General features: G+C 44.2%; 1 protein-coding gene across 1 annotated transcript; it reads right to left on the minus strand.

Annotated features, from left to right (window-relative positions):
* Positions 1-291: 291 nt before the first annotated feature.
* LOC148082810 (uncharacterized) lies at positions 292-12576 on the minus strand. Its single transcript, XM_087790239.1, has 8 exons — positions 12482-12576; positions 9705-10624; positions 1642-9587; positions 1382-1573; positions 1206-1301; positions 971-1106; positions 687-890; positions 292-604 (listed from the first exon to the last, which is right to left on the minus strand). The coding sequence occupies exons 1-8, from the start codon at positions 12574-12576 to the stop codon at positions 561-563; spliced, it is 9633 nt and encodes a 3210-aa protein (XP_087646365.1). The 3' UTR covers positions 292-560.
* Between the last annotated feature and the right edge of the window lie 4389 nt (positions 12577-16965).

The following is a 16965-nucleotide window of genomic DNA, read 5'->3' on the forward strand; positions in this document are numbered from 1 at the left end:
GTAAAATAACATATAATAGTTTAAAACCCACAAATATTTGGCAATGTACTGCAATCTTGCGACGCTTCATCACGATAGCTGAACTATCAAAATAATGAAGTGGTGTCAGCCTAGACTCTTATAGCAGATGCATTACTTATTATATTTGTGCACTTTAGGACATAGACAAACTTTTAATTGAAGTATTTTTAGTTTTTGGTACATTTAGACAGTGACGTTTATTTTCTATTGTTGGAAAGGTCCCGATCCACTTTTCTTTAAAGTAAAATAAGAGTTGTCCAGACTGAGAGATGAAATATATTACCAGTTTATTTGTACAAAGACATGTGTTGTACTCGCCCAGCAAAACAATAGGAGAAAACTGAAAATCCGATGCTACATTTATGAGTATTATTAAGAATAATTTAACATAATCATTTCCAAAGAAAAAATGTTTTCTCTTCATTCTACACTTGTGTATGAAAGAGATTTAAGCAACAAGTGTGGCTATGGTGAGCATATACATTTGAATTGTATTTTTTATTTTATTAGCATGAAACATCTTCATGTTTTTCTGGTCCTTATAGCATGGACAGGCTCAACAAACCCACTGTGATGAGGAGAGCTGCAGAGAGAGAGAGAAAATGATATTCAATTGCAAAAATGCACTTTTTAATCTGCTGGATATTTTGCAGTGGTGTCCTTACCTTGTGTGAGTGACTGGTGCCGAGTTGTGGCGTGGCTTGTTGTATGTCGGGCAGTGTTTGAAGCCGGAATGGTTGTCTTTTTCTGGCCAATTGTTTGTGGAGCAGTGGTAGTTGTCAGGATGTTGATGGCAGTTGAGTTCAAAGCTTGCAAATCTGTTACGGGTGTTATAACCCTAGGAGTAGGAGCGCCCAGTTCATCGTTTTCTGATTTAAGAAATGAAATAAAAATCAAATCCACTGATAACTGGATAAAATGTACATTTCAGTTGAATTGTCAACCTTACCTTCATTAAAGGTTCCCGTTAATAAATGAACTGAGACATTGCCGATTTGTCTTAATCTTCCGGACGGTACAATAAGACAAAATGTACACTGGATTGTCAATCCATTAATATTCCCTTTCACGGAGCTGGCGCTCAACTAAAAAAATAAATAAATGATTGTTATGACACAGGACTGTTCAGCAGTGGATTCAAATGATTGTATTAAAAGACAAATTTTAAGATTAAGAGGGCTGACCTTAGTTGGCTGAAGCTTGCCGTTGTTAGAACGTGCAGTTAAGAATTTTAATTTTCCATTCTTATTGGCACAAACATATGTGGGGTCGTTACCACCCTGTAAAGAGAGGGAATTTCGAACACATATAAAAAGTGACATCATGAATGACAAAATGCTCTCTCTCCAGCAGCACTTACAATTAATAGGTCAAGTGAAAAACTACAAGCTATGTAGCCTGAACTTTGACCCGATATAGAAACACAAGATTTTCCATTATTTCCTGGCCTTGCTGAAATAAATTGGCAATTTGTAACTTTTGAAGGGTTACATGAAGCAGGTTGAGATGCACAGAAACTGGATATTCCACAGCTTGCTGAATTCACAGGATCCTAGAAAAAGAAAACATTTTTTTTACAAGTCAGTATCATTCCGACATGAAGAATACTGTTCCGCTCACCTTCAGAACACCCACTGTGGTTTGTGCTGTCGTTGAAAATGTGAGCGATGTTGTTTTTTCCAAAGCTGTTGTTGTCCTTGGTTTTGTTGTCAAAACTCCTATTGCTGGTGTGCTAACTCCTGCTGTTGTAACTGCTAGTGTGGTTCCTCCTGCTGCTGCAACTGCCAGTGTGCTTCCTTTAGCTGCAGTGACTGCTAGTGTGCTTCCTCCAGCTGCTGTAATTGCTGGTGTGCTTCCTTTAGCTGAAGTGACTGCTGGTGTGCTTTCTTTAGCTGCAGTGACTGCTGGTGTGCTTCCTTTAGCTGCACCGACTGCTGGTGTACTTCCTCCAGCTGCTGTAACTGCCAGAGTGCTTCCTTTAGCTGCAGTGACTGCTGGTGTGCTTCCTTTAGCTGCAGTTACTGCTGGTGTGCTTCCTCCAGCTGCTGTAATTGCTGGTGTGCTTCCTCCAGCTGCAGTGACTACTGGTGTGCTTCCTCCAGCTGCAGTGACTACTGGTGTGCTTCCTCCAGCTGCAGTGACTGCTGGTGTGCTTCCTCCAGCTGCTGTAACTGCTGGTGTGCTTCCTTTGGCTGCAGTGACTGCTGGTGTGCTTCCTCCAGCTGCAGTAATTGCTGGTGTGCTTCCATCAGTTGCAGTGACCGCGGGTGTGCTTCCTTTAGCTGCAGTGACTGCTGGTGTGCTTCCTCCAGCTGCTGTAACTGCTGGTGTGCTTCCTTTAGAAGCAATTACTGCTGGTGTGCTTCCTCCAGCTGCTGTAATTGCTGGTGTGCTTCCTTTAGCTGCAGTGACTACTGGTGTTGGGCTAACTGTTGGTGTTGTTGATGGTGTTCGGGTAACAAATGGTGTAGTCGATGGTGTTGGGCCAGCAGTTGGTGTTGTTGATGGTGTTTGGATAACAGTTGGTGTTAGGCTAACGGTTTGTGTTGTTGATGGTGTTGGGCTAGTTGTTGGTGTAGTCGATGGTGTTGGGCTAACGGTTGGTGTTGTCGATGGTGTTGGGCTAACTTTTGGTGTAGTCGAGGGTGTTGGGCTAACAGTTTGTGTTGTTGATGGTGTTAAACTAAGAGTTGGTGTTCTTGATGGTGTTGGGCTAACAGTTGGTGTAGTCGATGGTGTTGTGCTAACGGTTCTTGTAGTCGATGGTGTTGGGCTAACGGTCAGTGTTGTTGATGGCTTTTGGCTAACGGTTGGTGTTGTTGATGGTATTGGGCTAACGGTTGGTGTTGTTGATGGTGTTGGGCTAACGGTTGATGTAGTCGATGGTGTTGGGCTAACGGATGGTGTAGTTGATGGTGTTGAGCTAACAGTTGGTGTTGTCGATGGTGTTGGGCTAACAGTTGGTGTAGTCGATGGTGTTGGGCTAACAATTGGTGTAGTCGATGGTGTTGGGCTAACAGTTGGTGTAGTCGATGGTGTTGGGCTAACAGTTGGTGAAGTCGAGGGTGTCGGGCTAAAAGTTGGTGTTGAGCTAACGGTTGGTGTAGTCGATGGTGTTGGGCTAACGGTTGTTGTAGTCGATGGTGTTGGGCTGACGGTTTGTGTTGTTGATGGTGTTGGGCTAACAGTTGGTGTTGTTAATGGTGTTGGGCTAACAGTTGGTGTAGTCGGTGGTGTTGGGCTAACTGTTGGTGTAGTCGAGGGTGTTGGGCTAACAGTTGGTGTTGTCGATGGTGTTGGGCTAACAGTTGGTGTTGTCGATGGTGGTGGGCTAACAGTTGGTGTTGTTGATGGTGTTGGGCTAACAGTTGGTGTTGTTGATGGTGTTGGGCGAACTGTTGGTGTAGTCGATGGTGTTGGGCTAACGGTTGGTGTTGTTGGGCTAACTCTTGGTGTAGTCGATGGTGTTGGGCTAACGGTTGGTGTAGTCGATGGTGTTGGGCTAACGGTTGGTGTAGTCGATGCAGTTGGGCTAAGGGTTCGTGTGGTCGAGGGTGTTGGGCTAACTGTTGGTGTAGTCGAGGGTGTTGGGCTAATAGTTGGTGTTGTTGATGGTGTTGGGCTAACAGTTGGTGTTGTCGAGGGTGTTGGGCTTACTGTTGGTGTAGTCGAGGGTGTTGGGCTAACAGTTGGTGTTGTCGATGGTGTTGGGCTAACAATTGGTGTTGTCGATGGTGTTGGGCTAACAGTTGGTGTTGTCGATGGTGTTGGGCTATCAGTTGGTGTTGTCGATGGTGTTGGGCTAACTGTTGGTGTAGTCGAGGGTGTTGGGCTAACGGTTGGTGTTGTCGATGGTGTTGGGCTAACAGTTGGTGTAGTCGATGGTGTTGGGCTAACTGTTGGTGTTGTCAATGGTGTTGGGCTAACTGTTGGTGTAGTCGAGGGTGTTGGGCTAAAAGTTTGTGTTGTTGATGGTGTTGAGCTAACAGTTGGTGTAGTCGATGGTGTTGGGCTAACTGTTGGTGTTGTTGATGGTGTTGGGCTAACTGTTGGTGTAGTCGAGTGTGTTAGGCTAACAGTTGGTGTTGTTGATGGTGTTGGGCTAACAGTTGGTGTAGTCGAGGGTGTTGGGCTAACTGTTGGTGTTGTCGATGGTGTTGGGCTAACTGTTGGTGTAGTCGAGGGTGTTGGGCTAAAAGTTGGTGTTGTTGATGGTGTTGGGCTAACAGTTGATGTAGTTGATGGTGTTGGGCTAACTGTTGGTGTAGTCGAGGGTGTTGGGCTAACGGTTGGTGTTGTTGATGGTGTTGGGCTAACGGTTGGTGTAGTCGATGGTGTTGGACTAGCGGTTGGTGTTGTTGATGGTGTTGGGCTAACTGTTGGTGTAGTTGAGGGTGTTGGGCTAACAGTTGGTGTTGTCGATGGTGTTGGGCTAACGGTTGGTGTTGTTGATGGTGTTGGGCTAACAGTTGGTGTTGTCGATGGTGTTGGGCTAACTTTTGGTGTAGTCGAGGGTGTTGGGCTAACAGTTGGTGTTGTTGATGGTGTTGGGCTAACAGTTGGTGTAGTCGATGGTGTTGGGCTAACTGTTGGTGTTGTCGATGGTGTTGGGCTAACTGTTGGTGTAGTCGAGGGTTTAGGGCTAACAGTTGGTGTTGTTGATGGTGTTGGGCTAACAGTTAGTGGAGTTGATGGTGTTGGGCTAACAGTTGGTGTTGTCGATGGTGTTGGGCTAACGGTTGGTGTTGTTGATGGTGTTGGACTAACAGTTGGTGTTGTCGATGGTGTTGGGCTAACTTTTGGTGTAGTCGAGGGTGTTGGACTAACGGTTGGTGTTGTTGATGGTGTTGGGCTAACGGTTGGTGTAGTCGATGGTGTTGGACTAACAGTTGGTGTTGTTGATGGTGTTGGGCTAACTGTTTGTGTAGTCGAGGGTGTTGGGCTTACAGTTGGTGTTGTCGATGGTGTTGGGCTAACGATTGGTGTTGTCCATGGTGTTGGGCTAACGGTTGATGTTGTCGATGGTGTTGGGCTAACGGTTGATGTTGTCGATGGTGTTGGGCTAACAGTTAGTGTAGTCGAGGGTGTTGGGCTAACGGTTGGTGTAGTCGATGGTGTTGGGCTAACAGTTGGTGTAGTTGATGGTTTTGGGCTAACTGTTGGTGTAGTCGAGGGTGTTGGGCTAACAGTTGGTGTAGTCGATGGTGTTGGGCTAACGGTTGGTGTAGTCGATGGTGTTGGGCTAACTGTTGGTGTAGTCAAGGGTTTTGGGCTAACGGTTGGTGTAGTTGATGGTGTTGGGCTAACGGTTGGTGTACTTGATGGTGTTGGGCTAACAGTTGGTGTAGTCGATGGTGTTGGGCTAACAGTTGGTGTAGTCGATGGTGTTGGGCTAACTGTTGGTGTTGGCGATGGTGTTGGGCTAACAGTTTGTGTAGTCGAGGGTGTTGGTCTAACTGTTGGTGTAGTCGATGGTGTTGGACTAACGGTTGGTGTTGTTGATGGTGTTGGGCTTACTGTTGGTGTAGTCGAGGGTGTTGGGCTAACAGTTGGTGTTGTCGATGGTGTTGGGCCAACTGTTGGTGTAGTCGAGGGTGTTGGGCTAACAGTTGGTGTTGTTGATGGTGTTGGGCTAACGGTTGGTGTAGTCGATGGTGTTGGGCTAACTGTTGGTGTTGTTGATGGTGTTGGGCTAACTGTTGGTGTAGTCGAGGGTGTTGGGCTAACAGTTGGTGTTGTTGATGGTGTTGGGCTAACAGTTGGTGTAGTCGATGGTGTTGGACTAACGGTTGGTGTTGTCGATGGTGTTGGGCTAACAGTTGGTGTTGTCGATGGTGTCTGGCTAACAGTTGGTGTAGTCGATGGTGTTGGACTAACGGTTGGTGTTGTCGAGGGTGTTGGGCTAACAGTTGGTGTTGTTGATGGTGTTGGGCTAACTGTTGGTGTAGTCAATGGTGTTGGGCTAACGGTTAGTGTAGTCGATGGTGTTGGGCTAACAGTTGGTGTAGTCGATGGTGTTGGGCTAACTGTTGGGGTTGTCGATGGTGTTGGGCTAACTGTTGGTGTAGTTGATGGTGTTGGGCTAACGGTTGGTGTAGTCGAGGGTGTTGGGCTAACAGTTGGTGTTGTTGATGGTGTTGGGCTTACTGTTGGTGTAGTCGAGGGTGTTGGGCTAACAGTTGGTGTTGTTGATGGTGTTGGGCTAACAGTTGGTGTTGTTGATGGTGTTGGGCTAACAGTTGGTGTACTCGAGGGTGTTGGGCTAACAGTTGATGTTGTTGATGGTGTTGGGCTAACAGTCGGTGTAGTCGATGGTGTTGGGCTAACTGTTGGTGTAGTCGAGGGTGTTGGGCTAACTGTTGGTGTAGTCGAGGGTGTTGGGCTAACAGTTGGTGTAGTCGATGGTGTTGGGCTAACTGTTGGGGTTGTCGATGGTGTTGGGCTAACTGTTGGTGTAGTCGAGGGTGTTGGGCTAACAGTTGGTGTTGTTGATGGTGTTGGGCTAACAGTTGGTGTAGTTGATGGTGTTGGGCTAACTGTTGGTGTAGTCAAGGGTGTTGGGCTAACGGTTGGTGTTGTTGATGGTATTGGACTAACGGTTGGTGTTGTCGGTGGTGTTGGGCTAACAGTTGGTGTTGTCGATGGTGTTGGGCTAACTGTTGGTGTAGTCGAGGGTGTTGGGCTAACAGTTGGTGTTGTCGATGGTGTTGGGCTAACTGTTGGTGTTGTTGATGGTGTTGGGCTAACTGTTGGTGTAGTCGAGGGTGTTGGGCTAACAGTTGGTGTAGTCGATGGTGTTGGGCTAACAGTTGGTGTAGTTGATGGTGTTGGGCTAATGGTTGGTGTAGTCGATGGTGTTGGACTAACGGTTGGTGTTGTCGATGGTGTTGGGCTAACAGTTGGTGTTGTCGATGGTGTTGGGCTAACTGTTGGTGTAGTCGATGGTGTTGGGCTAACGGTTAGGGTACTCGATGGTGTTGGGCTAACAGTTGGTGTAGTCGATGGTGTTGGGCTAACTGTTGGGGTTGTCGATGGTGTTGGGCTAACTGTTTGTGTAGTCGAGGGTGTTGGGCTAACAGTTAGTGTTGTTGATGGTGTTGGGCTAACAGTTGGTATAGTCGATGGTGTTGGGCTAACTGTTGGTGTTGTTGATGGTGTTGGGCTAACTGTTGGTGTATTCGAGGGTGTTGGGCTAACAGTTGGTGTAGTTGATGGTGTTGGGCTAACGTTTGGTGTAGTCGATGGTGTTGGACTAACGGTTGGTGTTGTCGATGGTGTTGGGCTAACGGTTGGTGTTGTCGATGGTGTTGGGCTAACGGTTAGTGTACTCGATGTTGTTGGGCTAACTGTTGGTGTTGTCGATGGTGTTGGGCTAACTGTTGATGTAGTCGAGGGTGTTGGGCTAACAGTTGGTGTTGTTGATGGTGTTGGGCTAACAGTCGGTGTTGTTGATGGTGTTGGGCTAACAGTTGGTGTAGTCGATGGTGTTGGACTAACGGTTGGTGTTGTTGATGGTGTTGGGCTTACTGTTGGTGTAGTCGAGGGTGTTGGGCTAACAGTTGGTGTTGTTGATGGTGTTGGGCTAACAGTTGGTGTTGTTGATGGTGTTGGGCTAACAGTTGGTGTACTCGAGGGTGTTGGGCTAACAGTTGGTGTAGTTGATGGTGTTCGGCTAACGGTTGGTGTAGTCGATGGTGTTGGACTAACGGTTGGTGTTGTCGATGGTGTTTGGCTAACAGTTGGTGTTGTCGATGGTGTTGGGCTAACTGTTGGTGTAGTCGATGGTGTTGGGCTTACGGTTAGTGTACTCGATGGTGTTGGGCTAACAGTTGGTGTAGTCGATGGTGTTGGGCTAACTGTTGGGGTTGTCGATGGTGTTGGGCTAACTGTTGGTGTTGTTGATGGTGTTGGGCTAACAGTTGGTGTAGTTGATGGTGTTGGGCTAACGTTTGGTGTAGTCGATGGTGTTGGACTAACGGTTGGTGTTGTCGATGGTGTTGGGCTAAGGGTTGGTGTTGTCGATGGTGTTGGGCTAACGGTTAGTGTACTCGATGGTGTTGGGCTAACTGTTGGTGTTGTTAATGGTGTTGGGCTAACGGTTGGTGTTGTCGATGGTGTTGGGCTAACGGTTGGTGTTGTCGATGGTGTTGGGCTAACAGTTGGTGTTGTTGATGGTGTTGGGCTAACTGTTGGTGTAGTCGAGGGTGTTGGGCTAACAGTTGGTGTTGTTGATGGTGTTGGGCTAACAGTTGGTGTAGTCGATGGTGTTGGGCTAACTGTTGGTGTTGTTGATGGTGTTGGGCTAACTGTTGGTGTAGTCGAGGGTGTTGGGCTAACAGTTGGTGTTGTTGATGGTGTTGGGATAACAGTTGGTGTAGTTGATGGTGTTGGGCTAACTGTTGGTGTAGTCGAGGGTGTTGGGCTAACGGTTGGTGTTGTTGATGGTGTTGGGCTAACGGTTGGTGTTGTCGATGGTGTTGGGCTAACAGTTGGTGTTGTCGATGGTGTTGGGCTAACTGTTGGTGTAGTCGATGGTTTTGGGCTAACGGTTGGTGTTGTTGATGGTGTTGGGCTAACTGTTGTTGTAGTCGAGGGTGTTGGGCTAACAGTTGGTGTTGTTGATGGTGTTGGGCTAACAGTTGGTGTTGTTGATGGTGTTGGGCTAACGGTTGGTGTTGTCGATGGTGTTGGGCTAACGGTTGGTGTTGTCGATGGTGTTGGGCTAACAGTTGGTGTTGTTGATGGTGTTGGGCTAACAGTTGGTGTAGTCGATGGTGTTGGGCTAACTGTTGGTGTTGTTGATGGTGTTGGGCTAACTCTTGGTTTAGTCGAGGGTGTTGGGCTAACTGTTGGTGTTGTTGATGGTGTTGGGCTAACAGTTGGTGTAGTCGATGGTGTTAGGCTAACTGTTGGTGTAGTCGAGGGTGTTGGGCTAACGGTTGGTGTAGTTGATGGTGTTGGGCTAACGGTGGGTGTAGTCGAGGGTGTTGGGCTAACAGTTGGTGTTGTCGATGGTGTTGGGCTAACTGTTGGTGTAGTCGAGGGTGTTGGGCTAACAGTTGGTGTTGTTGATGGTGTTGGGCTAACAGTTGGTGTAGTCGATGGTGTTGGGCTAACTGTTGGTGTTGTTGATGGTGTTGGGCTAACTGTTGGTGTAGTCGAGGGTGTTGGGCTAACTGTTGGTGTTGTTGATGGTGTTGGGCTAACAGTTGGTGTAGTCGATGGTGTTAGGCTAACTGTTGGTGTAGTCGAGGGTGTTGGGCTAACGGTTGGTGTAGTTGATGGTGTTGGGCTAACGGTGGGTGTAGTCGAGGGTGTTGGGCTAACAGTTGGTGTTGTCGATGGTGTTGGGCTAACTGTTGGTGTAGTCGAGGGTGTTGGGCTAACAGTTGGTGTTGTTGATGGTGTTGGGCTAACAGTTGGTGTAGTCGATGGTGTTGGGCTAACTGTTGGTGTTGTCGATGGTGTTGGGCTAACTGTTGGTGTAGTCGAGGGTGTTGGGCTAACAGTTGGTGTTGTTGATGGTGTTGGGCTAACAGTTGGTGTAGTTGATGGTGTTGGGCTAACTGTTGGTGTAGTCGAGGGTGTTGGGCTAACAGTTGGTGTTGTTGATGGTGTTGGGCTAACAGTTGGTGTAGTCGATGGTGTTGGGCTAACTGTTGGTGTTGTTGATGGTGTTGGGCTAACTGTTGGTGTAGTCGAGGGTGTTGGGCTAACTGTTGGTGTTGTTGATGGTGTTGGGCTAACAGTTGGTGTAGTCGATGGTGTTAGGCTAACTGTTGGTGTAGTCGAGGGTGTTGGGCTAACGGTTGGTGTAGTTGATGGTGTTGGGCTAACGGTGGGTGTAGTCGAGGGTGTTGGGCTAACAGTTGGTGTTGTCGATGGTGTTGGGCTAACTGTTGGTGTAGTCGAGGGTGTTGGGCTAACAGTTGGTGTTGTTGATGGTGTTGGGCTAACAGTTGGTGTAGTCGATGGTGTTGGGCTAACTGTTGGTGTTGTCGATGGTGTTGGGCTAACTGTTGGTGTAGTCGAGGGTGTTGGGCTAACAGTTGGTGTTGTTGATGGTGTTGGGCTAACAGTTGGTGTAGTTGATGGTGTTGGGCTAACTGTTGGTGTAGTCAAGGGTGTTGGGCTAACGGTTGGTGTTGTCGATGGTGTTGGGCTAACGGTTGGTGTAGTCGATGGTGTTGGGCTAACAGTTGGTGTTGTTGATGGTGTTGGGCTAACTGTTGGTGTAGTCGAGGGTGTTGGGCTAACAGTTGGTGTTGTTGATGGTGTTGGGCTAACAGTTGGTGTAGCCGATGGTGTTGGGCTAACTGTTGGTGTTGTTGATGGTGTTGGGCTAACTGTTGGTGTTGTCGATGGTGTTGGGCTAACTGTTGGTGTAGTCGATGGTGTTGGGCTAACGGTTGGTGTTGTCGATGGTGTTGGGCTAACGGTTGGTGTTGTTGATGGTGTTGGGCTAACGGTTGGTGTTGTCGATGGTGTTGGGCTAACTGTTGGTGTAGTCGAGGGTGTTGGGCTAACAGTTGGTGTTGTTGATGGTGTTGGGCTAACGGTTGGTGTGGTCAGTGATGTCGGGCTTACATTTGTCGTAGTTGAACTTGTTGGGTTAACAGTAGGCGTGGTTGTTACAGCTGTTGTGCTGGTGGTTGTCGTAGCAAAGGAAGTTGACAGCAGTTGGAAACACAGTGTAGTGCAGACCAGAACATAAAAAGTGCCTATAAAAAAGGAAATCAATAAAAGGTATTGAAACAAATACATAAAAAGGTATTTTCACGTTGTGCTGTTCTGTAACTGTAACTGTAACTTGATTTCATACATGACAGTGGATAAGATGTCAGGAGATTAAGGTTTTAAATTAGTTGCCTTTTAAGATTCTCATCTCATCATAAAAATTGTCAACAGATTTCTTGAAAAACAGAAAATCATTTCAATTCATATCATGTTTACCAAAAAATAATTCTTAGCACCTTTCATAAACCTATTCAGTATTTACTGTCCATGTATATGCAAAACTCGTAAAGTACTTCCTGACTCAGTTAATTTGCAGAATTCCAGAACATTCTGGTCTAAACTGATCTTTTCACTTTCCCAAATCATATTCAGAACATTGGTCACAAAGCCTACTTTTTGTCCTTTAAATAAGTAACAAATATATCAATAAATAAATTGAATATAGAGCTGACTTCTAAAAAAAAAAAAGATTTTAAGGGATTTTTTAATTTGGAATGTGAATTTAGCTTTGGGGTTCTTAAACACTGTTTTTTGAATGACACACAACATCTAAAACATCTTTGACTTGGTAAAAATGCTAATTGAAGATTAATTGTTCTTTATGAATCAATCCCAATTCAATATTTGAAATTTTAAAAAAAGAATATCAAAAACAATTTAATTCTTTCCCCATTTATTATAAATCTCATGAAATATATGAAAAAATGATAATAAAGAAGAAACCTTAATTCATAAGGACGATTTATAAAATAAACCAATGATTTGCTTAGGATTGTCATAATAATTATGAATTGAATCATGACATGATTGATATTTTTAGTGGAATGCATCACATTATTCATCAATAAATTGTCTTCTTATATTATGATCTTTAATGATCCAAAGTCTGTAAAAAAAAAAAGCACGATTTCTGTTCTCGAACGAACAAAAAAAACTAAACATTTAGTTTCTTACCTTTAGGTTTCCTCATCTTTGATGGAATCAAATACAATTGCAAGGACGAAAATTTGATTCTCCAGTAAACCAGCTCCTGCTGCGGGTTCAAATCTCAAACTCAAGGTGAGCTACGAGACAGCTTTGTTCTGTATTTATATAAGGGATGACAAATTTAAAGCATTTTGACATCCTTGTTAGGTGACTGATAGTGTCTTGGAGGCTGGCAAGGGTGTGTTCGATAAAATCGTGAAAGGATTTACTGACAGGTACAATGATCAACTAGAAATTCTACATTCTAGATAGAATGCCAACTCTCACAGGTGGAATCAAGCAGTGTAACATGCTATGAGGTTTATATGATCTCAACTGAATAGATTATTTTTTTACTTATTTGTAGTTTTTGGCTTGACAAATTGCTTAACATTATTTCCTCCTCAAAACGATGCATCTGTGGAATTACGAAGAACGAGATGTGAGTCAGGTTAACTGTTTATTAACAGGTCGTTGGATCAGAAGACATGTCTAATACAGCAGGAACATTTATAATAATCAGTGGGAGACCATACCCCCATGTAACTGCTACACAACATGCCCTGCCCTGAAACACCCAAAAGGAAACTAAAGGGTCCAGGTGAAAAAAAAACATTTTTTTCAATTTCTTTTTTTTTTCATTACATTTTTTAACTTTATTATTATTAACTCCTAAGATGGTTGCTGGTTCGATTCCAGGCCAAGGCAACCTTTCTGTGTGGAGTTTGTATGTTCTCCCCGTGTTGCGAGGGTTTACCTCCTAGGCTTAAACAACCTGCCGAAACTGCTATATCTCCCCTCGTCCGTACATACTGTGTGGGCACCAGAGGAAACGCGGTCCAAGACAGGCATTGCTCTAGGACACACACCTGGTTCTTTGGAAGGAACCCAAGTCGGTTCAACATATGCAGTGAATGCACAGCCCTCCAGGAAGAAACGAAAATTCTGCCTGCAAACACACTGTATTTAAACTCGTTGTCCCTTAGTCCCCCGACTGGAAAAATGCTGCTCAACCACAGCTCCCACCGCCACATCAGATGTGTAAGTAAGTAATTAGTATTTATAGAGCGCTTTTTAACACCAGGGTCACAAAGCACTTAAATAAAATAAATACTTAAAAGGTCAAGACAACACAGACAAACACAAGAGTCTCAGAAAATCAAGGAAAAGCCTGCACGAATAAAAGTGTCTTAAGCTGTTCCTTGAAGGAGTCAGTAGACTTCATCAAGCAACAGCCTGGAAGGATTTCTTTCCTCTGGTCCTGAAACGTGTGTGAGGAACCATCAGTAGATTCTGATCCACAGACCTCAGAGCCCGAGCTGGGGTGTAAGGCTGGATCAGACCATGAATAGCTCTGAAAGTAAGAACCAGAATTGTAAAGTGGATCCTGAAAGAAACTGGAAGCCAGTGAAGGGATTTAAGGATCAGAAATGTGAGTTCTTCTACTCAGTGAGAGCGATTGGCACACGAGAAGCGGGATGAGCTAGAAGTGCTGCATTTGGGCCATCTTAGCACCATAAAATGCCTGCAAGCTGTCAAGTGTCCAGTTAACCTCATCACTGACTTTCTTTAACCTTGGGGCACCATAAAATGGCTGTAGGAAGCTGGCTACATGGGGAAGGAACCAGTTTTGAAACTTCACCATGCCCTAAAACTGAAATACTATGTCCCAAGAAGTCGATCACAGGCAGCCCAAACTGACACTTTGCTGTGTTAACTAACACTCCATGTTCATCGAGACGCTAGAAAACCATCCTAAGATGCAACAGATGCGGGGCTTCCGGTATGGCGCAGAGCTGAATAGACGCAGATCGACCCGCTCCGCTACCGAACTAATTTAATCCTTGTTTACACGAGCGAAAAACCACTATTTCGTCAGAAGAACCTCCGAGAATGTCTCAACCACAAAAGAAACCGAACCAGGACCGGAAACGACAAACGCAACCTAAAGTATCGGACTACACGATGAGGAGCAACAAACTTCAAGCTAACTCCGCCGACGATGCTAATGCTAGCGCTAGCTCAGACTCTGAGCTGAATGCGCCGGAGATAAACACTGACGGAGCAGCGGCGATTAAGGACGTGAAAACTGAGTTTTCTTCCAGGTTTGACGAAGTTATGTCCGCTATTGAAAGTTTACGTCGGGACGTCAATGACTGTTCGGCGTAGGTTACGGAGGCGGAAACTAGAATCTCGTCAGTGGAGGATGACGTGTCGTCCCTTCAAACGAAAGTGAAAGTTCTCGAGAACAAAAACAAAGGACTTGAAGAACAATTGCTCGACCTGGAGACCAGATCGAAGCGCAACAACGTAAGACTTGTGAATCTTCCGGAGGGAGCTGAGGGTGCAGACGCGTGTGTTTTCTTGGAGAACTAGTTGCCGAAAGCGCTGGAGTTGCCCCCGGGACACCGAGGTTTGAACTTGGAGAGAGCGCACAGACTCGGACCCAAATCTTCATCCGGATCCACCTGCCGAACGCTCATAATCAGGTTTCTAAGCAGCCGAGACAGGGAACTGGTGATGCGAGCTGTCAAGTCGAGAGGAGAAGTGAAGTATGAGAACCAGGCGGTGAGGTTCTACCAGGATGTACCTGCAGGTGTCCACAAGAAGCAGAAGGACTTTGACGAGGCCAGGAAACTCCTTCGAGCTATGGGTCTACGGTATGGCATCATCCCCCCTGCCCGGCTGATCGTGACACATAAGGAACGATCTCATATCTTCAATAACCACGTCGAGGCAGAGGACTTCATCAAGAAGATCAAGGCTGAAGAAGGTCTTAACTGAACTGAAGCTCTTCATCTGATCTAAGGTGAAATCTACTCGTTCTTGCAAGGTTCATTTTCAATTGTTATATGTCACAAGTTTTACATTTCTATGCAAATTGTTATTATTATATTGCAATTAATATTCTATATTATAGACTTTATAATCATAACTTTACTAATATGTCTGCTTTGATGTTGTTGGGTTTTTGAATTTCTTTTGGACTATTTTTGAGAACACAAGTGGGGTCATCAAAGTTGAGTTAATATCACAATGTTGTATGTGTAAAAATAATAACAATTTATTTTACTTTATATCTGGTTCTGTTTCAAATCTGTTAATAATCGCTTCAAGAGGGTTGTAAAGGGAGGTACTGAAATATCTTATGAGGAAAGAGGAGGACGGATGTGTGTATATAGGTATATATGTGTATATATATATATATATACATATGTACATATGTATATATACTCCTTTTTCAAATATGGTAGCATAGGAGTATAGGGTTGATACTGTAGTTAGTTTTATTCGTAGTTTAACTGTTAGAAGCAACCTGGAAGCTTGTTAAGTGGGGGGGATTCAGAACAATTGTTCTGGATAAGGGGTTAGGTGGTGGGTTTATCTGTTTGTATATGTTAATTTTTGTCCTGTCTTGTTTTTGTTTTACTTTTCTTTTTTCTTTTATGTCTTTCGTGAGGGAATTGAGGAATATAAAAACACATGTATAAAAAATGTCCAGTGAGGTAAAGGTTAAAATGACAACATGGAACTGCAGAGGGTTACGAACTCTTAAAAAAGTAAAACAGGTCATGAATAGGATCAAATCTTTAGAATCCAATATAGTATTTCTTCAAGAGACTCATTTGGTGGCTGGTGAGAAAATCAGAATTAAGAGGAGATGGAGATGAAGTGTCTTCTCTACAGCATTTAACACACAAGCGCGTGGTGTCATCACTTTAGTCCACAAATCGATACCTTTACGGGTTAATAAGATTATAAAAGATAAGTTGGGGAGGTACCTTATTGTTCACGGGAATCTAATGAACGAATCTATTGTTTTGTTAAATATCTATGCACCAAATACAGATGACCCCAATTTTTTTCAAAATATATTTTTGATTTTGGCCACTTTCCCAGGTACATATATAGTAGGGGGAGATTTTAATTGTACTTTGGACACAAGAAAGGATCGAAGCTCCGGTGTTGACCAGTCTCATGCTAAAAGCAGAGTAACTATACACAATTTTATGAAAGAGTTAAACCTGGTCGACATCTGGAGGGAAAGAAACCCTGATCTTCAGAAGTTCTCATGTTTTTCTGGTGTCAATAAGTCTTACTCAAGAATAGATTTTTTTCTAATTTCGGCACAATTAAGACATTGAATCAAAGAATGCGTTTATGATCCAATCCTCATTTCAGATCATGCACCACACTCTGTAATATTTCAAGATTCAAAACTAGTAAAATGTCCTAGGATTTGGCGCTTTAAGCAGAAGTGGTTAGCTGACCCTGGTTTTGTGTCCTTTTTAGATGAACAAATTGGCTTCTACTTTGAAACAAATACAACACAAACCTCGGCAAGCATAAGATGGGAAGCCTTTAAGGCTGTTATACGGGGTCAAATAATCAACATCACAAGTTCAAAAGCAAGGGCAACTTTTCAAAAGATGAAGAATTTAGAGGTTAAAATAAAGGAAGCAGAAAATGATTAACTAAGAATTCTCAAACCCACCAAAATCTCCTCCTTCTCAGAGCACAATTCAACGAAATGTCTGCATCATAAGCTGCGACCAGTCTATTACGGCTTAAGCAGTCATTTTATGACCAAGGTGAAAAACCTAGTAAAATACTGGCATGGCGACTGAAGCAATTGGAGAGTGAGCGAGCCATTACTGTAATGCAAAATGACAAAGGAGAAACTGTTGTGGATCCAACAGAGATAAATGATTCATTTAGAAAATATTATGATAGTCTATACAAGTCAGAAATTACTGATCAAAATTTCGAATCAAATACTTTTTTGGATATGTTGGAAATACCTATAATACCTGAACAGTTCAGACTTGACTTGGACAAAGATATCACAGAGGAAGAGTTGAGTGGTGCAATTGATAGCATTAAAACAGGAAAAACCCCTGGGCCTGATGGTCTACCAATTGAAATCTATAAAAGATTTAAAAATAAATGACTCTCTCCTCTTTTGGAAATGTTTAAAGAATCCCTTAATAGTACCACTTTACCACCATCATTGAGAGGAGCATTGATCACTCTAATCCCCAAAGCAGGTAAACCTAACAACCGTTGTGAAAATTGGAGACCCATAAGTTTGTTGAATGTAGATCTAAAAATACTGAGTAAAATTCTAGCGAGAAGAATAGAAAATATTATACCAGTTATAATCAATAGTGATCAGAATGGCTTTATTCGGGGCAGACAAGGATTCCATAATGTCCGAAGGATCCTTAATATCCTGTATGA

The sequence above is a fragment of the Callionymus lyra genome, chromosome 4 (genome assembly GCF_982586985.1).
Source record: "Callionymus lyra chromosome 4, fCalLyr1.hap1.1, whole genome shotgun sequence".
Classification (NCBI taxonomy): domain Eukaryota; kingdom Metazoa; phylum Chordata; class Actinopteri; order Syngnathiformes; family Callionymidae; genus Callionymus; species Callionymus lyra.

Coding starts and splice junctions, on each gene's coding strand:
- LOC148082810 (XM_087790239.1), bottom strand. CDS start 12,576: ATGCCTGTCTTGGACCGCGTTTCCTCTGGTGCCCACACAGTATGTACG. Junction 1,302..1,381: donor TTTCACTTGACCTATTAATT/GTAAGTGCTGCT, acceptor CTCTCTTTACAG/GGTGGTAACGACCCCACATA. Junction 891..970: donor AACGGGAACCTTTAATGAAG/GTAAGGTTGACA, acceptor TTCTTAAATCAG/AAAACGATGAACTGGGCGCT.